General features: G+C 49.4%; 1 protein-coding gene across 5 annotated transcripts in view; it reads left to right on the forward strand.

The window, feature by feature from the left end:
* Nucleotides 1–21151, forward strand: part of ZNF488 (zinc finger protein 488) — a 34636-nt gene extending 13485 nt beyond the window's left edge. For 2 of the 5 annotated variants that reach the window (XM_037905729.2, XM_043551944.1), the window contains 4 exons: nucleotides 4087–4235; nucleotides 9650–9872; nucleotides 17035–17263; nucleotides 19739–21151. In XM_037905729.2, the coding sequence (XP_037761657.1) occupies nucleotides 4159–4235; nucleotides 9650–9872; nucleotides 17035–17263; nucleotides 19739–20904 (1695 nt within the window). In that variant the 5' untranslated portion in view covers nucleotides 4087–4158 and the 3' untranslated portion in view covers nucleotides 20905–21151. Of the gene's footprint in view, nucleotides 1–4086; nucleotides 4250–9649; nucleotides 9873–17034; nucleotides 17264–19738 lie in introns of those variants that run through there. The other 3 variants (XM_043551945.1, XM_037905730.2, XM_027831237.3) reach the window with 2 other exon arrangements.
* Nucleotides 21152–25721: the final 4570 nt, after the last annotated feature.

Here is a 25721-nt window from a genome sequence, read left to right on the forward strand (position 1 = left end):
CCTGTGTGGGGCCTTGCAGGGTTGTTTCCTTCCCGCACTGCCCAAGCTGGGGAGGGGCGTCAGCATGGCCTTAATAGAACTCATGGCCAGGTAGTTTGTCCTGCTATTCAGCCTCTGGGGGGAGTTCTATAGGGTGGGGGGGTTTGCAGTCACACACACCCCCTTGCAGCCCTGCAGGTGCATTGTCTTTAGTGCCCTTTCAGTCAGCCAGCCAGACCTGCTTAGTTCAGAACATCTGTCCCCTGGGGGTGGGGCTGGTTTATCAACTTTTCTTCAGTGCTTCACTCACTGTTTACTTGCTCCAGTTCATGCCCTCTCTGGGTCCATACAAGAGCCCCAATAGGTTTCTGTGCCCCAGTTCCTCCAGGAGCCAACTTGTGCTTCCAACAGTCCCTCTCCATGAGATGCGAGTCCCCAGCCTTTCTCCCTGGGGCTGCGTTATAATTCAGGCCACCTCCAGGGCCTTAGCCAACTTCTCCTTCAGCTGGTCCTCAGCCTCAGAAGGCAGTCATCTCCTACAGTTGTCTTTGATGCTCCGAGGCATGAAGCAGCATATATGCCCGTCCCCTTCTCCCAGCTCAGCGCTCTGCAAAGCTCCTAGCCACAGGACCTTAAAGAAACAGGAACTGACTTTCTCCACGAGCTACTTATTCCCCGGACCGCTTCCTCTGCACCAATACCTTTTATTTCCTAGGTCTTTGCTACATCAAAACCTCCCAGAATCTTAAAGGGCCATGCCATGTGACTGGGATGGCTGACCCCTAAGAGGGCAGACTGCCCTGGGACTCAACACACCTGGGTTTGAGTCCTGGCTTTGACGCTGGCCTGCTAGGTGATGATGGGAAAGTCATTTCACCCTCTGTGCCTCAGTTTCCCCATCTGTAAAAGGGGATAATGATACTGAACTTCTTTGTAAAGTGCTTTGAGATCTATTGATGAAGTGTGCTGTGTATGAGGTAGATTCTATCTATTACAATTTACCTCTCAATTTCAACTGGTGGCTGCTAGTTGTATCCCTGGCTACCACCTTAGATAATTCTCCTTCATTTTTGGTGTCCATGCCTTCAGCTATTTGGAGACTTAACATGCCACCTCTTGGCTGTCACTTCACTAAATGAGCCACATTGCCTTTCCTTACAAATCACTCCTTCTGGCTGCCTGCTCAATTGTGTTCTTCTTTCCTGAACTCCTTCCCATCTATCTGTAGATCTGGCAATGCAGTATCTAGGTCTGAGCATAGTCAGAAAACCTGTGTTCAGCTGTAGGCACTTCCGTACCAGAGGGACTTCACAGAAGGGCAAGCAGACTGATTTAAGGGCTGGAAGCTTTGGCTTCTGAGAAACTAATGAGGAGAAGGAGATGTGTTTACCTTGGGCAAACAAAGAGTAAGGCGGACGCTGATAATCATCAGCAAGTATTTGACAGGTGTAAGTGCCAGAAAGTGAGAGAGGAATAGTTCAGTATATTCTAACGGGGTATATCTGGGAATAATGGGATAGTCGTGAGCAAAGAGAAGGGATGGTTCAATATCAGGAAATAGCTCCCATGTAAAGGTGGTGGTGGTGGTCCCAGCATTTGAGTCAGCTAAGGCTAGATTAGACAAAGCCACAGAGAACAAGATCTCTCTCTCTCTCTCTCCTGTGCTCATCACTGTATCGTCTGAACAATACACCTACTTTGGTTTCCAAGAGAAGTTAGGTGTCTGAATAGGGCTTCTCCTTCATTAATTATGGTCCCATAGAAAGTGCTCAATTAATAATGATGGTGGCTTTCCTCAATCAGTATTGACTCTGTTGCTGAGGACACCAGGTTTGGATCAGGACCCAAATGAGATTTAGGGTGTTTCAGAATTTGGGGTTGTGGCTGAATAAGTTCAAGGTTGAGGTCTGAGATTATTTCAAGCTCCCATCTTGTCTGTCTGTCTTAGCATCTTGTCTGTTTAGACCGTGATCCTGCAAAGACTTACTCAGGTGTTCCCTTTGGCTTTGGATCCAAACGCAAATCAGACCCACAGAGGTAGGTTCATATCCAGGAATTTAATTTTGGTGGAAGGTTAGATTTAAAGGCATTTATATTTCAGCTCCGTATTTTGGCCCATCCCTAACAATGAACTTTGTTCTACCACCTTACCGTTAGGCTCCTTTCTTTCTAGTGTGTATGCTAAATAAGGGTCGGTGTGTATTTGCAATGTTAAGCTGTCACATTGCATTGCATTTCTTAGGCTGCAGCTTTTTTGTATTAGATCATCACACTCTGCTATAGACGAGTCACATACCTGCTGAAAACCCCTCCAGAGAATTTAGCAGATCCCTATGTGACAGCAGTCAGTTCTGACCTTGCAGACGTCCGCTCCTTAGTTGTTTGTATTTTTTTGGACTTGGAAGGAGTGGTGGGAGAACAGGAAAAGTGTGGGGCTGATTAGCTCCTGAGCAGTCCAGTGTTCATACTCCAAGGAGAGGTTTCAGAGTAACAGCCGTGTTAGTCTGTATTCGTAAAAAGAAAAGGAGTACTTGTGGCACCTTAGAGACTAACCAGTTTATTTGAGCATGAGCTTTCGTGAGCTACAGCTCACTTCATCGGATGCATAGCATATCGTGGAAACTGCAGAAGACATTATATACACACAGAGACCATGAAACAAAACTTCCTCCCACCCCACTCTTCTGCTGGTAACAGCTTATCTAAAGTGATCATCAAGTAGGGCCATTTCCAGCACAAATCCAGGTTTTCTCACCCTTCCCCCCCCCCCCCCACACACACATACAAACTCACTCTCCTGCTGGTAATAGCCCATCCCTAAGGAGAGTTATTCTGTCACATCATTGACTTGAGTGCTTTGACTCCATTGGGGCGGCACTGGGCTAGTTGAGGCAGAATTGACTCCAGAGACTTAGTTTCTTTCAGCCATGATGGAGTTTTGTCCTTCTTTCTCCATTCTTCAGCGTCTTCCACCCTAGTCCTCTTCCTCCTCTCCCCCTCAATGCTAGAGTTGCTCAGATAATGGAAACAAAAGTTTATGAAACATATTGAAGTTGTTTGTGTTTCGCAGGGTTTGAAATGGCCCCAATTTGGGAGTTTCATGAATTTTTGTGTGTTTTTTAAAAAAACCCAACAACCAGAAATGTTGATTGGAAGGGTTATCAGACAGCAAAGTGTGGCTTTCTGTACATGACAAATGGTATTTATCATTTTTTAACTTATGAAAAATGCCACCAAAAGGTTTCAATAATAGCCACACTTTTTTTGCAAAAAAAAAAAAATTTGGTTTAGACAAAAAAAAAGCCAGTTTTCCATTAAAGTGTAACTTTGTCCCTCTATTCACTGCCGTTCTCCCAGCAGATAAACCCTGCCCCACCTCCTGTCCACGATGCCTGATAAGCGTCCATAGAGGTCTGGCTCCTCTCCATCACTCAACACTATTCCTCTAGCCCTCTTTTCTCTCTCTAATTCCTTTGCAGAGGCTCCTTTACCTTTATCTCTCAAGGGGAGGGTGGTTAAAAGGTCAAGGAGGAGACAGTCTCTCACTATCAAGTCAGGTTCAAGGTCTTGGTCCTTATCTTCAAGGCGTACCAGGTCTCTCAAAGCCTGTAGCCCTGGCATAAGTTCATGGTCGATAATGCTGCTCCTCAGGTACAGTGGAACTTTCTACCACAAGAGTAAAGCTCGTCTGGGCAGGAGACAGAGCCTTCTGAGGGGCCAGTCCCAGACTGCGGAACAGACTCCCCCAGGAATGAAGGACCATCCGAGATCTCCCCATCTTCTGCAACAAGTTCCAGCCGCCTTCTCTAACATAAACCCAGAACCACATGTACATTTAACATACCCCCTCCCCCCACAAACCAAAACTCTACGCCAATAAGCCACCCCACTGCACACACAATTCTCCCTGCAGGGAGAGGATGAGAGAGAACAAACCACATGGGATAGATGTTAGACACATTGCTTAATGCACTAGTGGAAGGAGGTCTGGCCCAGATCCACAAAGGCACGTAGACATTTAAGTCCCAATTTAGGCATCACTGCAACACACAAAACTCTCGCCTAACTCTGTAGGTGCCTAAACTCACTTGGTGCCTATGTTTTCAGGATAAGAGTTTCCTTGGTGCCTAAATTCCAGTCTCTGGGCTTGGACGCTGCTGGCTCCCTGTAGGCACCCGGATGCCTATCTCCTGCCTAAGCCCCAGAGCGATCTACGAACCAGGAGAAGATGGGTGGAGGAACATCTGTCTTTGCAGGTCAGATCCAGTGGGTATGTTCAGAGGCCATCCACAGGATGATGCCCTACAGATGAGTTAGGTGGAGGGGCACCTATCTTCCTTAGATTCGTGGATCTGGGTCTCAGATACCATGGTGATGAGAGCAGGATAAGAACCTGTATACTACAGAAACTAGAAGGTTGCCCTGCTGTGACTATCTCAGAGTGCGGTGTTATGCTGAGGCAAAACACTAGGTGGTGCATTTAATCAATTATTCAACTTCTAAAGAGTTTCACTTGCTGGATGCTTTCAGCACCAGCAGGCAGTACAAGACTTGCCACAACAAGCCTGTTTCCTATATACAGACAGTACCCTTCCCGCTTTTCACATAACCAGCTTCTCTGTACAGTGTATGAATACAGCCGTAGCTGTCACTCACAGGCGTTGGCATCCAATCCTGCGGGATATGGGGACTTTGTCTGCCACTGATCTTTGGATATTTCAGTCACTGAGCAACAAGCAAACAAAGCTGGCGTGTTGCATTGGAGAGATGCTAGAGGTGGGATGGGGCGAAAATGGGCTAATGAGATACTAGCTGAGATTCCCAATCAATCCTCGTTCCCTGATGCTCCGTCATGCAGAGAGAGTGCAGCGTTACAGAAGATGGAGTCATCCCGGGTAGTAACAGAACACTGCAGCAACCTTCCCTATAGCCGTGTGTGTGACAATACGATCCCTTTAACAAGGGGCCATACTTCCCTTCCCCTCCATGGCCAGAGATGAGTGGGAGGCAGCCAGCAGGTTCTGCTGGGCAGTGGGCGCAGAAGTAGGGATTGCGCTCTCCGTGACATAGTTCCCTCCTCTGACCCAAAACCTCTGGAAACCCTCCGTGGTTGGTTGGGATTTGTTGGAGGAGAGGAGATGGGCTGGGCCTGTGGCAGAAGTTGTATCACTACACACACACGCTGTGGAGCTGTCAGTATTAGGACACCCACTTTCCCTATGCAGTTTGGAAAGGCCCCTTTTGGGGGTACCCGGAGGGCATTACTCAGTGGGGTGCCCCAGCAGCATGGCTGCTGGGGGGGGGCCGTCAAAGAAGAGGCTGGGCAGCACTGCTAAGGCCTTGAGCCTTCATGTGACTGACTTGTGCCTCTGTGGACCACTCCAGATATGCACAGGTCTTGGGGAAATATATTATGGCAGCTATCACCAGATGGCACTGTTACACAGCCTCACATGCTCTTTTTCTTACCACATGAGCAAGTTTTCAGTATTTGGCAGACAGGCTTGCAGGTTGTTGGTTTTGTGATGTAGTATATAGTCCTTGGAGAAAAAGTTAAGCGAAGAGAAGTGGCAGGTAGCAGACAGTTTACGCTTTGCCCTAGTTGGAGGCAATTCTCAGGACAGAGAAGCTTCCTGGGAACTAGTCATTGGTGCAGGGGCTGAGATTTCCAGAAGTGGGTATTGTCTGGGTGCAGTTTGCAACCACCTCTGTTCCAGAACCTGTGTGTGTGTTTGTGTGAAGTAAAGCAAGTTACACTTCAAATATACCCAGCTTCAGTGGTTCTTCCTTGTAAGATAGCGTTCTCAACACCCCTAGTATCAGGGCGCAATGCTCCAAGGGGTCCTTGTCTCCGGGGCCTCCTGCTGGCCAGCCTGCATCTCACCAGGTCTTCAGGGGCTCAGCCCTCCAACCAAGCCACACAAAGCTCAGTTCCCTTCCAGGGTAACAGAAGGTCCAACTGAAAGTCAAAGCTAAACATCCAGCTAGTAACTCTCCTCCTGCACCCCACCCTGGCTCCACTGAAGTGCTTTTACTGACCCTATGTTAAGGCCTCTCCCACAGGAGCCTGACCTGCTCCCGCAGAGCTTTCCCTCTGTTGCTTCTTGTCTCAGCAGGGCTTCCCTCACTGACTCCCTCCCACTGGGGATCCCCCTGCTCCTTGCAGGCCCTCACCCAGGGCTTCCTGCACAGAAGCCAGATCTGCACCCTGTGGGTCGGTCTGTCCTGCCTAGGCCTGTCTCAGAGCTCCCACTCACCTACACCAGTATGCCCCGTTGCGTTGCGTTGCGTTGCGTTGCTTCGCTTCTTTTCTTTTTTCTTTTCTTTTCACTCTACAAGCCAAGCCCCTCCCCTAGCTGGTTGCCCCCTCAGCTTGTATAGTCTGGTCCTCCCCTTTCACACCTGGGCTCACTAATTATCATTCAGTTGCCACATTACCATCAGCTGCAGGGGAGGGGAGAGGGGTGTTGCTGCTAGGCCAGGGGCCAGGCTGAGCTTCTCTTGCCTTAAAGGGCCAGTCAGCCTGTGACATTCCTCCACCAGGGAGCGGGCTTGCCCTGGAATGCCCCTACTCCTCACGAGAGGGTTACTCTGCTATCTGCATTGCATGGGAAGGGGAACAACACTGTACTAGTCAGGCCAGTTCACTGGTCTGGCCAGTTACAGGGAGGGGAGCTGTTTTCTAAGAATTTAGGTAGGTAGATGGAATAATACCAGGAAGACAACACCATTCCCAGCTTGTGGCATTTACCTGCCTTGATAAGGGAGTAACCTTGCTAGACAAAGGATCTGGGCCAGGGCCCACAATTTATTCCCACAGATTTTTTTTTTTTTTTTTAGTAATTTAGGCCAAAATTTTTATGCTCTGTTGTTTTCTTTTGAAGTGCTCTCTGAAAACGAATGTGAGCAGAATGTTTTCATTAAGTAAACCCCATCCTCCCACACATTTAAATGAAAACAGTGTTTAAAGAAATTCTATAGCTATATAGTATCCCAGTGGGGGTGTCACACAAACACAGCAGCACTGGGCATGGGATAGTACTTGGGAACCAGGAAGTGAAACTGATCAGCTGAAAGCACAACTGTCCAGTCTGGCTCCACCACCAGCCATGAGGCGCGTAATGCAGCCAGAGGCAGCGTGCACCAGTGTGAGTTGTCTCTGGCCCTGGGGGTCAGGAGACTTAGGATCTGGTCCCATCTTGCCACTGACCTGCCACGTAACTGTGGGCACTTGGCATTTTACCGCCTTGTCCCTTTGTTTCCCCTCCCATCTGCTGTCTGTCTTAGCATCTTGTCTGTTTAGACCGAGATCCTGCAAAGACTTACTCACAGTGCATTATATTAAGCGCAAAATCTTTGCAGGACGGGGACGCAGACCTTGCCTATATGAGAAAACTGTTCTGATTTGATTAAATTGAGGTAGAACCGGAATTGGGTCAGTGCCGCTCCCTTGCGTATTGAGTGCTTTACATCCCGTTAGCTTAAGCTCTAAATCACATTGTAGCAAAACAATCCCATTGGCACAAAGTGAGAGAGGTTAGATTGGCTCATCTGTCCTTCCATCTCGGTATTTCTAAGGCCAAGAGCTCTTCAGGGCTTGTTACTGTTCTCTTTCAGTCTCTCTGCTTTATGGACCTGATCTAGCTCTCCCTGGAGTGAATGAGGATCTTTGCACTGCCTTCAGTGGAGCTTGATGGAGCTGTGTCTCTGTAAATAACCCACAGAACCCTGAAACGGCTAAGGGCCCAATCCTGCAACCTAACCATGTGTGGAATTCCCAGGTCCAGCCCCAAGGTGCTAGAGAGAGCCCCTGAGCTCTGATTCATTTAATAGCATTGCCCACTAGTCACTGACTAATCCCTGCAAGCCAGCTGAACTGCAAGAACCTACTGCCCCGGCTATATTGTTAGCGATGTCTGAGATCGCCATGTCGGGACATAGGCAGAGGAGTCACAGTCTGCCCGGGCCTTCATAACTGCCACAAATGAATCAGAATAAAATGCGACAAAACAACCCTTTTATCCAAGCCTCATGGATTCTGGGTGTTCAGATTGAAAGCAATCTGGATCTAAACCAGGGGCGGGCAAACTTTTTGGCCTGAGGGTCACATCAGGTTTCCAAAATTGTATGGAGGGCCAGTTAGGGGAGGCTGTGCCTCCCCAAACAGCCAGGCATGGCCCGGCCCCCGCCCCCTATCCAACCCCCCTGCTTCTCGCCCCCTGATGGCCCCCCTGGGACTCCTGCCCCATCCACCACTCCCTGTCCCCTGACTGCCCCCGGACCCTGCGCCCCTGACTGCCCCCTGCTGTCCCATCCAACCCCTCCTCTCATTCCTGACTACCCCCCGGGACCCCTACCCACATTCCACCCCCCCGCCCCCTGACCGCCCCCCCGAACTCCCTTGCTCTCTATCCAAACCCTCCCCCCCCAGCTCCCTGCCCCCTTACCGCGCTGCCTGGAGCACCAGTGGCTGGCAGCACTGCAGCCGCGCCGCCTGGCTGGAGCCAGCCACGCCACCGTGCAGCACAGAGCACCGGGTCAGGCCGGGCTCTGCAGCTGTGCTGCCCCAGGAGCTCGCAGCCCCACCGCCCAGAGCATTGCACTGGTGGAGCAGTGAGCTGGGGCTGCGGGGGAGGGAGAACAGTGGGGGAGGGGCCAGGGGTGAGCCTCCCGGGCCGGGAGTTCAGAGGCCGGGCAGGAGGGTCCTGTAGGCTGGATGTGGCCCGTGGGCCATAGTTTGCCCACTTCGGATCTAAACCATCCCTAGTTTGGTTCTGCAAAACCCAAACCTGGACTGAGGAGGTTCTGCCAAACCAAAACCCACTCCTGCTTCTCTACCTCTAATTTACACCGTGCCTTTCACGCTAACCGAGAAGGATCTCAAATCACTTTATTTACTAACTAATCGAATGTAAATTGAAATGCAGCCACCTCAGGGGTGCAGCACGGCAGCCATTTAAGAGCACACAGCATCAAGGCTCAACAAAGCAGGCCAGGAAAGAAAGGGGCATCTTAGGTAATGGACCGTAATTTCCCCAGCTGGAATCTGGCCAGGACACCGGGGCTCACACCCTACAAAGTACAAACAAGACATAAAAGGCAGCACACACAGTGGGAGAAATCTTCAGTTGATGTAGAAAAGCCACAAGTGTTTGGAACAATCCCAGCATTTCCATTTTGGGGGGCGGAAGCAGACAATGACTGTGTCTTGAGAAAGTCCGACAGCCTGTGATCCTGTAATAGACAGGGCTGAGATTAGGGTGGACTAGCTTGGCTTTCTTTTCATCAACTGGAGATTTTCCCTACTGTGCCCAAAGCTTCATGATCCTGGGTATAAGCGGTCAGCATTGTGGGAGCTACTGGGCCGTGGGAGCAGCTGACTGAGCGCCCTGGAAAAAATAGACTGGTTTATTCACCAGATTAAGATTGCTGCTTTAGTGCGGAATAGCTTGTCTCTTTCTGGGCTGAATATCAATAAAGCCGCAAGCTCCCATGTGCCAGGCAATCTCCACCAATGCCAATGCGTTGGTCCCCAGTAGCTTTAAAGTAGCTTTAAAGATCCCATCCGGTTATAATTCAATTCCAATTCCTTACAGCCTTTGTGGTATTAACCCCTTCCCCCCATTCAATTTCCTATCCCCAGTGTAAGTGATTCCTTGCTTTGTTGCAGACTGAGGATGGAACTGACATCTTGGCCTAAACTCCTCTGGACGAGTGACAACAAGCTCCTGCATCATCATTTCCCAGATGTATTTGCAACTGTCCATACCACTCAAGACATCCCAGAGGAAGCCAGTTTCGGACCGTGTATGCTGCAGAACACCTTGTTGGACACTGTCGCTTTTATTGCCCTGAAATGCTCCGAGAGAAGAAATATCCATTATGTATTTAAGGTAGGAGAGCCTGGTATTTTATATTGTACTGGAAAGGCTGTCACCTCTCCCCGCCTGCTCTGGATTGCTCTTCTCGGCCGGTGGCGTTGGCATGGGATATAGTTTTATCCCTGGTTTGGCACAGCTAATAGCTCCGCCAAGAGGGGAAACTGGCCCAGCGTGGTGCTGACCTGGAGGCTGGATTCTGAGGGGATCCCAGCAAGGACTGTTCCTGTGGGGGAAAGAGCCCAAAGCATGAGTACCGTCCCACTCTGAGACACCCTGGACCTGCCGCTGAAGTGATCTGGGATGGGGGGGAATGAGGGGCATGTCTTCACTCGGAGATGAACATCCAAGAGGGCTTGGCAAGGCGGAGGAGGGGTCACACTATCCCATTGCAGGGACTGCTTGCCATCCCCAAGGGAGAGCGAGTGGCTCTGGGGCCGTGGTTTGAAGTCTGAGTATGGGCCCTGGCTGCTCCTGTCCAGACAGAGCATAGGAGTGAGCAGAGCATGCTTCTCCACCCTGTCTCTCCTTGCACCGCAGGGGGAGCTGCAGCCCCATGGGGGGGTCTCCTCCCCTTTGCTTTTGCCTCTAGCGGCCAGATTAGATCTCTGGAGGGAGCCTGGGCACCAGGAGGGAGGAGTCAGGGCTGTTTGCGTGTGTTTGGACTCTAGGACCAGACCCTCAGGCTGCTTTTTGGGACTTTGCCACCAGAGCCCAGAGGGGAGTCTGGGCTGTCTGGAGAAAGATGCCCTGGAGTGGCCTGGGGCTGGCAGGGTGAGGCTCAGCTCTGGACTGTACGGCCAGAGAGGCCTCTTAAAGCCCTATTGTCTCTTAGCAACCATGTCAGCTGACACACCTGGGCTAAACACACCTCCCTTTCCACGTGTAGCCAGGGTGTTCCCCATTGCATAACCAGCCCCTTTTGTGCTGTTGGGGGGGATGTGGGGGGGTTGAACCTGGCACCTTCAGCCCCCGAAATGCAAGCTGCTACTGCTTGAGCTGAACAAGTCCCTCCCGTAGCAGCTAGCTCATAGACTTGAAGGCCAGAAGGGACCATCAAGCTCATCTACTCTGACCTCCGGCACATTGCAGGCCACAGACCTCACTCACCCACTCCTGTAGTGCACACACAGCCTCTGGCTGAGTTCCTGACAATGTGCAGTAGGCTTTTAAGTTACATGGACCAGCTATTAGAGGGTGGCACAGCCGCATAGTACTAGCAGGGGTTACACTTCGTGGGCATTTTGGCTGGGAGTTGTGAGAGGCGCAGGGTGAATAAGGGATTTCTTGTTTCGCTGGCAGTTTAGAAAAATAACAAATCATTTGGGTCAAACCCAAACCAGTGTTTTATGAAATAGTCCAGCGAAGCGAGAAGTCGAAACAAAAATTGCCACCCAATTGTGAATCGGAACCTTGCAGCGTCACAAAACCCAAACCTCTGGAAGCTGAGACATTTCCACTTTCGTGCATTTGGACAAAAGCAAAAAGAAACAAAGGGTGGAGGAGACCTGGCTTTAATTCTTCCCTCTGCCTGGGGAGAAGGGATTTGAACCAGGCTCTGTCACCTCTCACATGAGTGCCCTATCACTGAGCAATAGGGTATTCCAGTGTGAGGGCTTCCTCACTCTCTCTCTTGGAGCTGCTCCACTGTATCTAAACAATTAAATAGCTATTGGAGCAGGAGGCCTGTGTCGTGGGTCTCTTGTACCCAAGGGGAGTGCCCTACCCATCAGGCTATGGAGTCATTCTCACGCTCAGTCTCTGGCCCAGTGACTATCCAACTGGAGAGCCTTTAGCTCTGAGTCCCAAAGGGAATATGCTTTTCTTCTCCCCTTGCTGTTTTTTTCAGTGGGTCACCTCCATGGAGTCCCAGGACCCTCAATTTAACAAGTTCCCTTGATGTTTTCTGCACCCCAGACCTAAGAAATAACAGGTTTCCCTCAACTTGATCTCCCCCATGTCCTCCTCCCAGCCATCTGTAAATCAGTCAGGCCTGCTAAACCCAACCTGCCCCATGCCCAGCCAGTTACAGTGTCCTTTGCCAGCTGCCTTCTCCTGAAAGGTCCCTTCTCTTCCCTCCCCGAGGGGCCTTGAAAGCCAAACTTCTTTATAGTGGAGTTGCGATTGAGCCTCTCTGGGCCACTGACGCCTTCCCCTTCCCTCCACAAGGGAGGTACACACACTGTCCAAAGGACCCATAAGCAGAGGAGCTGGGCTTTGGGCGCTGCAGTACGTCCACATGCAGACCAAAACACCCTGAGCTAGGCTTTGATGTCTCTTCTGCTCTGTCCTGTGCTCTCACTTATTCCCTGTCCCCTTTCCATGTGTTCAGCCCTCTCTCTTAGGGCCTAATTTCCAGAGATCCTGCGCATCCGTTGACTGTGCTCAGAGTGGGAAGTCGGTGCTGGGCACTTCTGACAATAAGGCCTTAATTAGTGACAGCCTTTGTCCTAGCTATTAGTTACAACCACGGGGGGCATCAGACTTCCATATTTGTCAATCATCATTAAGTACCATATAGTTTAAAGAGAACCAGTTGCAGGGCATGCTAATTTATTCTCTCCCTTACACTAATTAACTCTTACCTTAATGGTCTCTTAACAGGTTTCAGAGTAGCAGCCATGTTAGTCTGTATTCGCAAAAAGAAAAGGAGTACTTGTGGCACCTTAGAGACTAACAAATTTATTTGAGCATAAGCTTTCGTGAGCTACATTCAATGAATGCATCCGATGAAGTGAGCTGTAGCTCACGAAAGCTTATGCTCAAATAAATTTGTTAGTCTCTAAGATGCCACAAGTCCTCCTTTTCTTTTTGCGAATACAGACTAACACGGCTGCTACTCTGAAACCTGTCATTATGCAAGGCACTGAATTTAGCCGTATGGAGTGGAAATCTATCATCTTCATGAGGAATGCATCCGATGAAGTGAGCTGTAGCTCACGAAAGCTTATGCTCAAATAAATTTGTGAGTCTCTAAGGTGCCACAAGTACTCCTTTTCTTTTTGTCTCTTAATAGTTCATTCTTCTGGCCAAGCTGCTAATGTGCTCATACTTTTGCTTGCATTCCAAGGGGTAAAAACAGAGCAGCGATGTCCAAAACCCTGTTTCTCCTACAAAACCCCATGGCATAGCTGCGAGGCACTTAGTGGAGAAACCGAGAGAGAAATCACTTGGGGTGAAACTTAAAATCATTCTTATTACTAAATATGCTTCATTTCCAAACTTCTCTCTTTCAAAACCACTGAGGCGCTCAAAAATTAGCAGACTTTTTTTTTTTCAAATGTCCTTAATCGCTTTGTGCCTCTGTTTGCAAGCTGTGGAAACCCTCTCTACCTTGCAATTAATATTCGTTAGGCTTAGATACTGCTGTGATGAGCCCCAAAGGAAAGCCCATGAGGAAACTAATAATTCCCTATTCAGTGCAAGTTTAGAATGGCATGCAGTGAATAAGGCAGGGGCCGCACATAGAGCGATGAGGATAAAAGTAATATTGAATAGCTGTGTCATTCTCAGAGCATCGTCCATCTTGTGCACTGAATGAGCTGGGGTCTTGCGGAAAAAATTGTATGGGATCATGTAATTAAAGAGCGTATCATAATGCAGATGTGCAAGGGGGCGGAGTTAAGATTGCACAGGTAACATTAAATACCTTAAATTCTGGCATTTTTTAACTTTTGAGTGCTTGACTTTGTAACCTAAATATAATTCTTTTTATTTTGGGCGGGGGGGTTGTATGTAATATTGCACGTATATTATAATTAGCTGTTACCGGCTATACCAGGGGTTGTCAGTCTTTTTCTTTCTGAGGCCCCCACGATATGCTATAAAAACTCCATGGCTCACCTATGCCACAACAATTGTTTTTCTGCATATAAAAGCCAGGGCCGGTGTTAGCTGGTAGTAAGCAGGGCAATTGCCCGGGGCTCCATGCCACAGGGGGCATTGCGAAGCAAAGTTGCTCAGGCTTCTGGTGGGGCTTAGGGCCCCAGGCGTCAGCCCCACGCAGTGGGGTTTCGGCTTTCTGCCCTGGGCCACAGCGAGTCTAAGACTAGCCCCGCTTGACAGACCCCCTGAAACTTGCTTGCGGCCCGGCAGGGGGCCCCAGACCCCTGGTTGAGAACCACTAGGCGATACTACATTATTTCAGAAATAATTGAGTCTGCAGTGTTCAGTTGTTGAGTGCTTGTCCTTTATGGATACCTTGAAATAAATTTGAATTTTTTACTTGATGCAAAAATATGAATAAACTGCACTATTTCTGAAGCTGCAGAGCAAGGTATAAGTGCTTATTAGTTGTATTTAATAATATCCTGTATGGAAAAGCCCTGTAGACATTAGTAGAGATGAAATCCAAAGAACTCTACAGATGTTTAATAGGGTTCTGCAGTAATAATTCTGAAGCCCTCCACAATTTAATGGAGAATGAGATAATTTCTGTAGGGGTTTTGAACTGTCCTATAGGATTCAGTGGGCAGGGATCTAGTTATTTATTAAATTCTATAGGCTTGTTCATTATAGCCTAGGGAGAGGCTATCATTTTACATTAATTTCTCTATGACTTTCTCTTCTGGAGTGAATTGACAACAGAGAACAATGTAATGGAGTTTCTGGTTTCTATCTGGTATACCATACTCATGCTTTCCGGATCAAGGCTTATTGACTAGAGAGCAGACCAGGAATCTTGAGTTCCCAGCTCTGCCACTGACTCGATGGGTGACCCTGGGCAAGTCACCTCATCTCCCTCAGCTTCCCTATCTGTACCACAAGGATAACGGTCCTGGCCTATCTTGGGGTGGGCAGGTGTGGTGTGAGTGAGGCTGAATGACTGGGCAGTGTGGTGATCCGAGAGCCTCTCAGGGAAGGAGCTCTGCAGGGGCAGGGAACTCTGCATTTCTGGTAGCGGTGGGGATCTGAATGCTGCCAGGGGAGTGGGTGCTGGAGAGCAGGAGAGAGGCCAGCCAGGTGGGGAGCAGGAAGCACAGGGAGCTCTGAGTAAAATGGCCAAGGCTGGCCAGGAGAGATTGGAGGGCTGGATGGACAGAGGAAGCTGGAAGCTGGACTGGCATGGGGACTGCAGGAGCCAGCTGCCAGTTGGGAGGGTGGGCAGTGGCTGGGTTAGAATTACCTGTGTGTGCCGCTGGCTGGCAGACGCTGCACCCCAGGCACAAGGGGAGAGGGGCTCCCAGGGGAGGGGAAGGAACAGGTAGCTGCTCTGGGCAGCTCTTCGCACATCACAGGGCCTGGAGGGCTGACGTTCGGGGTGGGGGGGGCAACCCACACCAGTGAGGGGGGAGTGTCACTGCTAGCCTTGTAACCCTGGGTGCCTTCAGTGCTCTGCTGCGGGGGCTCACAACCTGGATGCCGACAGCCAGCAGACAAGCGTGCAGTCCCCTGAGTGTCTGTGTGCCATGCAGCCCTGGTTCAGCGCTCCGACCCCAGCAGCCTGTCTACAGCACAACAGCCCAGCCCTGCTCTGCTCTCCTCCAGCCTGGGTTACTACTTGCTGGGGGACCCCAACACCCGTCAGTCCTGAATTTCCCCCAGACCATTTGTCCTGCAGTTGCCAGCTCTGTACTGGAGCACTACGAGAATGAATACGGTTTGTTGCTCCTTTAAAGTGACAAAAGCACATTACAGCTGGGGAAAATACACCCTGCCCTGCTAGCACAGCACCGAGTTGGGTTCCAGTAAAAATAAAAGACGTTTATTAACAAAAGGGCTTAGGTTAAGTGATAGCAAGTCTTGCAGAGACTTCAGCTTCCTGTCTTTCTCTGCTTGCAAGAAGTCTGGCCCCTTGTGGATACTGAGATGGCTTCTTCTCTTTCCTTATGTTCTTTCAAGCTCCCTGTTTTGTCTCCAGACTCAGCGCTTCCCTTCCTGTGAACTTCTCATGTCCCTGCTGATTTGTATGGAAATGGGGCTTGCTTAATTTCACTGGAGATAGGTAGCTAGATGCCTTCCCTGCCTCCTGTCTGGAAGAGAGCCTGTTTCTCCCTGTGGTCACAGACTTTAAAGCGTAATATCAGTGAGTAGCCATAATTCCTCATGGAGTGTTAATACAGACATTTCAAAGTGATATTAATCACCAGTGTGTCATTAGCTTTCAGAAAAGACCTGACTTGATGCACTTTTATAATACAGTAATCTTGTGTGTAATCAGCTGATTCAATTACTTCTCAGCTGAAGTTCAGGCCCCCTGACTTTATAATCCGGAGGCTATCTCCCACACTCATGAGGCTGATGGCTTTGTTTAAACATACCTTTGTGTTCCCTGCCTGTCAATCAGATACTTATTCCTTTGTCTAGCGCAGGCTGGACTTACGCACTGCTTGCCAAACACATTTTAATAACGTAATCCAAGAACACATCCATAACTCTTTGTACAGACCCTCTACATGTACCATTCAAGAATATTAATGATCAGTGAGTTATTAGTTATCCAGTGATATATTACATGCCACCTTATGGGTATATATTGTGACAACGGTGTGTTAGGTGTAGTGAGTGTGTCAGGTCTGGAAAGAGCTGCTGTCCCAGAGCAGCAAACTAACAGCAGTGTCACAATCACTTGAAGACAGCCCTGCCCTGACATGGCCTGTTGGAGATGGGGCGATACTGAAATTATGGAGGAAGAACCTTGTGCGTGTGTGTTTGTGTGTATTGGGGAGGCTCCTTCTCTTTGCAGCCCGAGGAGAGAGGAAAGTGGGCAGGTGAGATTTCCCAAATGACTGTGTCAGGGCTGAGAGCACATATGCTGCAGAGGAAGACTGGGGAGAGGCGGAGTGGGAGCAGCAGGGCAGGGAGAGAGGGTGGGTATCGGGGCAGGGTGAGTCACTCTTTGAGCAGGACAGCACAGGATTCTCCGTCATTTAAGAGGGTGCCGTCTGCCGCATTCTGGTGTCTCTGTCTTGCTCCGTGGGCTGATGCAGATGGCCCCACCATCTCGCCAGCCTTCCCACAGCTGCAGGCTCTGTGGTCCCATGGGCGCGAGGTGTAGTTCAGGAAGGCTGCAGACAGTGTGATCAGGCCCATTGTGTAAGCGTTTGCTGCGTCAGGGCCATGGCCCTTACATAATGGATCATGTGCAAGACAAGAAAGGACAGCCTTTGCTGAGAGAGTTGATGAATTTATGCATCCTTGGTCCCTATTGTCTCCCTTTTTGCCTTGTGTCTAACAGGTAGATGTCACCTCGGTGCATAGCCCCGCTGGACTGCCCTGGATGAGGCTCGTTCAAGCAGCTGCCAATAGCAAGGAACAGAACTTGGAAGCCTACTTAAAAAACAGCCAGTTGTATTATCGATCTACTAGGAAAATAGGCAAAAATGAGGAGCTCCTTGTGTGGTACGATGAGGAGCTTTCCAGGCTCCTGGGTTTCAGCGCCATCAAAGCCAGGACTCTCCAAACTGGTGAGTACTGAAGGGAAAATTGCCAGACGCTGAGGTTGTGCGGGTATCACTGAGAGCAAGATCTTTGTTACAGGTGATGCTGGGCAAGCGGGGAAGAGACCAGCTTGACTCTCCGATCCCAGGCTGGGCTTTCAGGGCTGGGCAGTTAGAAGCAAATCTTTTTATTGGTGCACTGAGCTGGAGTCAATGAAGGGAGTCTTCCAGCCATGGTTGACAGTCTTGTGCTAACAGGGCTTGAGCTAGCTCACTAAGGATAGCTGCTCCGGTGGAGACTTGGGCTAGCCGCTCGAGCCTAGGGGTTCAGGTGTGCTGCCATAGGGTCAGAGGTGAGCTCGAATGATGTAACTGAACTGGGCTACAGAAAACAGCTCATGGTCTGAACACTTCTTGATACAGCTCAGTCTGCTTAAATTAGCTGAGACCTGGGTAAGTGCAGATGGTCCTGATTCTCAGGGGCTCTTGGGAACACATTTGGCTGGGAGAGATTCACTTATACGCCATGAATTGCTTTGAAAATGAGTAACACAGAAAGCAATACAATCTTTTAAGAAACACTGCGCATTAAGGAAAGATTGACAGCTTCACACCACATCTACTCACAAGGCTGTAGTGTAACTTATGGTGTGATATTTAAATGGACTTTGTCAAATTGGTGCTAAACCCAGTGTGGAGGGTCTTGAATTAATTTAAATCTGGCTTGTAGCAGGATAGCTTGTGTTAGTAAATTCGCTGTCTGCTATAACCCATTTTAAACTGATAGAAGTGTGTCCACACAGGAGTCTGCACCCAGTCTGCTTTCAAACTGATTTTAGTGAAAGCAGTGCAACTTGTGTGTGTGTGTAGACACACTTAGAGCGGTTTAAAATTGGTTATAGTGGCCTGGAAATTTACCAACTGTGAAGGAGCAGAAAGCCTGCTGCTGGGCATAGCAGGGGTTAAAGAAAACCTCTGGGTTCAAATAGCCCCGCCCCGTTATATCTGCAGCCAATGCCAGGCCTGGAGGGGGAGAAAAGAAGGGAGCTTGGCTCAGTCAAGGTCATTTTGGTGCCCTACGCAGCCCCGTGTGGGTGTATGGGGTCCCAAGCCTCCGTGGGGGGCTGGCTTGGAGGGCAGGGGGGAAACCTCCCCCGCCGGCCCTGCACTCACCGGGCAGCGGAAAGTGGAGCGACCCGGTCCCAGCCCGCTCCGCTCTGCTCCCATGGGTCCCAGGCTTGGGACTTGGGGGGGAAGGAGGGAACCACCCCCCAGCACTCACCAGTGGCACGGCTGGGAGCGGGCTGGGGCCGGGTCGCTGCCCTTACTGCTGCCAGTGAGTGGAGGCCCGACGCCTGCTGCAGTCCTCAGGGGAGTGGGAGTGGGGCTGGGGCAGAGCAGGGGAAGGGGCTTTAGGGAAGGGGTGGAGCAGGGGCGGGGCCACGGGGAAGAGGCAAAGCAAGGGCTGGAGCAGCACGCAGCTGCAAAGGGCATCAGGAAATTTGGTGCCCCAAATTTCCTGGTGCCCTACGCAGCTGCGTGCTTTGCGTATGGGTAGGGATGGCCCTGGGCAACTGGACTAGTGGGGCCACGCCCCAAACTAAAAGGACTTGCATAGGGAGCAGGCCAGGAAAACAGGCCCTGAACACCCCCCGCCACGGCTGGGAGAAAGAGCCATCTCCCCTGTTTAGAAGTTGAGCAACACAGGACCCTGGGCCAGGACCTGAGGGAGAAGGAGGGCTCAGGTCTCCCTACAGCCCCCCAACCAACGATCTAGCCACTAGGCTTCGCGGCCATTGAGGGCCCTATCACACCAACTCAAAGTGGGAACGTTTTTTTGATATAACCTAAGGTGTGAATTTAAATCAGTAGAGTTATATTGGTATAACCACCTCCCACATAGATATCCAGTATAAGACAGCCTTTTTATCAGTTAAGCTTATGTCACTTTGGAGGGGATGTAAATGCAATAGAAAAAAGGCCTCTTATCCCAGAATAGGAGTGTTCTAAGAACACCGGCATAACTCTGTCCGTATAACTAGTAGGGCTGTCCCCTGTACGCAGGCTTCCCGAGTGATCTATGGAGTAGAGAGAGGTGCAGCCACGTTTGGATTCTGGTTTTGGTTCCACAGGGTGCTTGGAGCTGGGTTTCTCATTGAGACCATTGTAAAGATGATTTGGCTGTTGGCAAGATCAGGCGCAGATCTGGGTTTTGGGCTTTGAGCTGCCACAGAGTTTGAAGCGTCGATTCAGGCCAGTGTCTGCTGTGAGCACATGACTCAGCAGCCAGCATCGGGCTGTGGAGCGTGTGGAAGGAAATGTATGCAAGGTGCTTCCTGTAGCAAGATGGCACCTGACCCTGCACTCCAGTTAGCTTGACCCCAGTGACCCAGCAATGGAGTTGCTCCTGGTTTAGACTAGTGTCAGCGAGAGCAGCCAGGCCTTAGGAGCAGGCGGGACTCTGACTACGCAAAACTCAATGGCTATTTTCTGTTTCCGCAGAGCTCAGGTGCCCGGAATGCGAGCAGGCCTTTAAAGGCGGGCACTCCTATCTGGCCCATGTCCGCTTCCTCTGTGTCCCAGAGAAGAACGCCCCGCCGGGGAGAAATCTGCAGGAGCAGAAGGCTTGGAAGGGCCACTTGCCTGAGCAGGCCACAAACTTCCACAGCCTGGCAAGGGATCTGGAGGTCAAAATAGCCATGCGGAGAGATGACCCCCGTGGGCTGTCAGGGGAGAAGAGAACAAAGTCGGAAGAGGCAGAGAACAACAGGAGCAGGAAATCTGTGTTGCTGGAGAAGACAAATAACCTGGGGGAAGCTCACAGCTATGGGGGCAAGGAGGAGGCGGTGGGGGAACACGCCTTGGCTGGCCCCGTCTGGAAGCTCAGCTCAGGGAAGTTGTCGGCGAAGAAGGATGCCTTGGAGCAGAAACAGAGTGCTTTCACCGAGGTCAGGAGGATGAAGGACCGGTTGAGGAATGAGAGAGCAAAGGAGGTGGAGCAAGGGGGTGGCCTGGGCCAGTTTGGCAAAGAGCAGATGCCCAAGGACGTGGTACTGAACTCCTCAGGTAGTGCGTTCTCCTTCGTATGGCCCACCCGAGCCCGGGGGGAACAGAAAAGTGCTTTTAGCAAGCCAACCAAGTGTCTGGTGGACAAGCCTGCCGGGAATTCTTCCCATCTCATGAACGAGCTACCGAAGAGCCTGGGGGAGTTGTCTGGCTTCATCACCACAGCAGATGTCATGTGCTATGGCAACCTTTTGAATTCCACGTTCTTTGTCGGTGACTTGGGTAATTCTCAGGCACTGCAGACGAGCATCAGCCGGAGCAACACTTTCCCATGTACCTCAGAACCGTGGCCAAAACCAACTGGGGGGCAGCTGCAAACCACCACCACCACCTCCTCCTCTTCTTCTTCCTCCTTGACTCTCCTGCCGCCCACTTTCACATCCTTCGGGGTGGCCGCCCAGAACTGGTGCGCAAAATGCAACCTCTCCTTCCGCATGACGTCCGACTTAGTCTTCCACATGCGGTCCCATCACAAAAAGGACTACTCCTCGGCAGAGTCTCAGTGCAAGAGGAGACGGGAGGAGGCGCTGACATGTCCAATCTGCCACGAGTACTTTCGGGAACGGCACCATTTATCCCGACACATGACCTCTCATAATTAGAGCTGGGTAGATTGATCTGACTGTAGGACCAGCTTGGGGGGGCGGGGAGGGAAAACATTAGTTGGTATCATTATTATTTTTTCCAGTGTTTAAATTAATTTCTTATAGGAAACAGCTGTTTACAATAATTTATAATCGATGCTTCACAAAAAATATATGTTTACATGAGACCAAGGGGTCGGCGGTTTTGAAAATGCAGCCAAGCGCTTGTTGGTATATTTTTGAGGAAATAAAATGATGAAATTAATTGAAATGTTTTATTAATTTAGGCTAGAAGCTGCTGCTTTACAGACAACAATCTGTTGCAGCCGCATGTGAGATGTGCCGTTATATGCATACGCAACAATTAGAGCTGAGCCAATAATTGATTTTTTTTTTAATCATCTGAAAAAAAATCAATTAGTTTTGTATCCAAACTGATTTTTTTCCCCATTTTTCTCCCCAAAACAAAAAAATGACAATGCTTTCTTTGGGTTGAACAAAACGTTCCAACGTTGGTTTGAAATGACGTTTTGAGTTTTTTGAAAAAAATGTTTCCTCATTTTTTATTTGGCCAAAATTATTCATTGAATTCAACCCAAATTTGTCAAGTGTTTTGATTGCACCGAAACTCCATTTTTCAGTGAATTTAGTATTTGACAGAAAATTTTCACCCACCTCTAGTAACAGGGGCTGGTTGAGTGCCAGCAGGCTTGAACCTGGGACACTCAGCATTAAAAAGCTTCAGACTCAAATACTTAAACTAAAGGAATAACACCATTTGCTGACAGATGTAGTAGACTTTTATCCTCTTTTGTGGACCAGACTCTAGAGGGTGCCACTTTCCTAGCTTGGGTTGTGTAAAGGGAATAAACATACTTGATTACAGTGATCGGCTTGAAACGAAACCTCGACTCTGGCCTGCCCCAGGGCTGTTGAAGGGAGTTGTGATCCAAACACCGTCTGAATTGTGTAAACACCCCTCTTCTGTAATGGACCAAACCAAATTCAGAAGAGGATGTGATTGAACATCAGTAGATCTGGGTTCTGTTCATACTCTGCAAACTCTGAAACGTCTTTCTTTAAACTGAGATCCAGATCTCTATGTTGTGGCTTGTGCTCACTGTTACCAAATAGACACAGGCCCAAATTCAGCCATGAAATTCACTGGGTTTGTACAGATACAATGGAGGCAGAATTTGGTCCATTGTTCACTACTGGCCATGTTAATGCCCTGGCCAGGGTGAATGTATCACCAGTGCCCTCTGCTAGATGGAATCAGAACTGCTCAGTTCTGAGTTACGGGCCCTCTACTGCTAGCAGTTCTTTTGCAAAGTAATAAGGAAACATAGCAATTGTTGTACTGGAGCAGAGTATCTAGGCCAATAGCCCATTTCCGACATGGGACAGCTGTTTGTTAAGAAGGTGTTAAATTCCCAGGAATGGACAGTTATGGAAAAACCTGCTGCTGGGGAAATTTATTCCAGCCCCCATCAATTAGTGCTCAGTTTATTCCCTGAAACATGAGGGCTAGGTCCCGTATGAAAAGAAATGCTACCTCATGGTACTGTGGCTGGTCTCACTATAGGCTGTCAATGTTTAGGTCTGCTCAGCTCTTGACCTTTATCTTGTAGCAGTGAGTTCCACAGGCTAATGGTATGTTGTGTTTTTAAAATAAGCGTTTTCTTTGATCAGTTTTTACATCCGTCATCTTTCAGTTTCACTGCGTGGCCCCTTGCCCTCGTATCATGCCAAAGGTAAAAATAAGTGCTCGATCCTCTTTATACCACGCATGATGTTGAATCCCTTTATCACGTCCCCTCTTACTCATCTTCTAAGACAAACAGTTCCAGCTTATTCAGTCTCTCTTCAGATGGTGACTTTTCCAGGCCCCTAATTCTGGCTGTCTGTCTCTGAACCCCTTCTGTTTGTACTATAGTCTGCGGGAGCTGGGGAACCAGAGCTGCACCTGGTGTCTTAACTGAAGGAGTCCCACTGAAGTATATAGGGCAAGTGGCTCAGCAGTCGATCTCCCTTGATGTCACTGGGAAATTTGGAGTGGTCAGGAGCACACCTGTGAAGGCCTAGGTGGCTGGCAGTTGGATCCAATGCGCTATTACACTCCCTGTCAGCTCTTGAGAGAGTTCCATGAATCGGGGTGTCTTTTTCCCAGCATTCATGGGTGGAAGTTTCCCATCCATAGAAATGCAGGCCAAAAACCAAGCTAGACAGGCCCAGGCTTTACCCAAGATAAGGCAAGAGAATGATTACATGTGACAGCTTGCGGCTTATGCTCTAGAACTGAGAGGAAGCAAATTGAGTCTGGGAGGTCTGTTGGACTGTAGAGCCGTCTTCCAAGGGATGTGGTGGAAGCTCTGTTCCTGGAGTCATTTAGAACTGAACACGCAGTGCAAGAAATAATCCTGCATTGGGCAGGGCGAGATGTGATTTCCCCCCCAGCCACTCGCCCCCTGCATCTTTTCCACCTCTAACGTCTGTGTCCAATGAAATTTATCACGTAAGGAATTTATTCATGTCTAAGTTTTCTGGGCCAAACTTAGCTCTGTCTGGCTTTAGCTGGGAGCTGGCCTGTCAAGGAGAAGTCAAAATCCATAAAGCATAGTGAAGAACTCAGTAGAGTAGAAGCGTTCACATATGAGGAGGATTATGGCTTCTGATCTCACCCCAGTGCAAACCCAGGAATAACTCCTCTGAAATCCAGGATGCTATTCCAGATTGACATCTGCATCTTTTGAGATCAGAGTCGGCCCAGGATAAGTAAGACAAAGGGCATTTGATGCAGTTGTGACATAACATTTTCTCACGCTCTTGTAAAAAAAAATCCTGGATCTTCAGTGACCATGTGGTTAGGGCCTTGGTCTTGCATGTCACATGGAAGTCAGCCCCTCCAGCGGCACACTGCTTTCTACCCCTGTGTTGGGGAATTGCTTCAATACCAGCTCAAAGGGCCAGATTCTGTAAGGCCCTGCATCTTGGGTGCCCTGAAGACTTTTCTTCACAGGTTATGCAATGCCGTTATTTTCTTTGAGGAGAAAAATCATATTTTAGCTAACCCGTTTGTGGGAATCCCTTGCCCATAGGAACTCAGCCTTTAGCACTGTGTAAATACCTCCGGTATTAGAAGGGGGTTGGGGGGAGACAGAAGTTCCACTTTATGAAGGACTTTGAAGTTTTGAAATTTGGCTGTGTTCCAAATCAGAACAAAACCCAGCAATTTCAAAATTCCAGGGGGAAAAAAAAGCATTTGGAGTCGTTCAAAATATTTAATGGCCATGTTAACTTTTAAAAATGTTGTGTATTGCAGTACAATATGCAATATGATACAACAGAAAAACAATTGAAGTGACAAGTCATTTCTAAATAAAAACCTGAAATGGTTCATTTTGAAGATCTTGAACCGGGATGTTGGAAATTGTTTTCCCTTCAATGGAATTCCGGTGAAATTGACCTAATTTCACAACGCTGTTAGATTTCAACAGAACTGCACAGTCTGGTAGAATATGGCTCCACTAAAGTGCCATCTGTTAAACTAGGGTGACTGGATGTCCTGATTTTATAGGGACAGTCCCGATATTCAGGGCTTTTTCTTATATAGGCGCCTATTACACCCCACCCTGTCCCGATTTTTCACACTTGCTATCTGGTCACCCTATATTAGACACACCAATAGAAAATAGAACCAGATCTGAACAGTGGCAGAAGCAGCTTGCAGTCCAGAATTTAAAACCAACAAGTGCTAGGGTGATTTTGGTCAGCGTTTACTCCTCGTGTCCCTTCTCCCCTGTGAAAGGGTGAGTGAAAGCAGCCCCCTGGCATGTGAGGATTGCGAGTTTTCCTCTTGCACATAGGGAGGACCCAGACTGCAGATCTCTGCTGTGTTGCCCTTGCTTATTGGCAGCTGGAGCAAATAGTGATCAATATCTCAGACATTGAGTCAACCAAAGTACATGGTTATTTTCAAGCAGAAGCAGCAGTGCTCTCCTGAGCAGGGCTGGAATGCACACAAACCATTGACTGATGAGAGACTTGATGGTCCCAGCTCAGTTGTCAGCCCCACCTGTGCTGATAAGAGAGAGCACTGGTGAAGCCCCAGGACGCACAATGAGCTTACACATAAAGCTCCCAGTGCAAGGAGGGACCACATCTTTCCTCACGCATCCATGCTTAAAGAGCCTCTCGTCTCAGCCTGCTAACATAATCCAGTGTGTCCGCCCAAGAATGGAGGGATTCGATTTCTTGCAGAACCAGCTGTTGCTGGAGAAAGGAGGAGAAAGCCGAACGGGACAAAGAAAAACAAACTTCTTACAAGCGTATCACCCGGGAAGTGTTTTCAGTCCACATCTAGGAGTCCGAACATTTAACTTGGTGCAGATGAAAGGACATCCAGCCGGCACTCCGGGGAGCAGAGAAGGGGCTGGGGAGGTGGAGGGACTTAACAGAGGGGTTGAGGACTAAGTCCAGTGCAGCTCTGTGCATCCCCCTCAGGCCCGAGTGAAGGAGGAAAGGAGCAGGATTTTTAAGCTGGAGAAGAAAGGCTGTGACCGAAGGTCAGCAGCTCTGCGTTCCGCCCCGGCTCTGCCGCTACCTCCCTGGGCCTCTCTGTCTCAGTCAGTCAATTGGGAGATGCGAGTCGCAGGGGAGTTGGGAGGCTGAGTGAATTAGCTGGTGTTTGGCTGGGAGGTGTGATCCTAGGGCTGTTGTGCTGTGGTCAGAGACGGAGGCACCAAGGTCACTATCCAGGGAATGAGACTGTCTCTGTCCATAGCTGCAAAGAGCTAATAAATCAAGCGGCAGCCATTCCTTGGTGGAAATCTGTG

This window comes from Chelonia mydas, chromosome 7, assembly GCF_015237465.2.
Source record: "Chelonia mydas isolate rCheMyd1 chromosome 7, rCheMyd1.pri.v2, whole genome shotgun sequence".
NCBI classification, from domain to species: Eukaryota; Metazoa; Chordata; order Testudines; family Cheloniidae; genus Chelonia; species Chelonia mydas.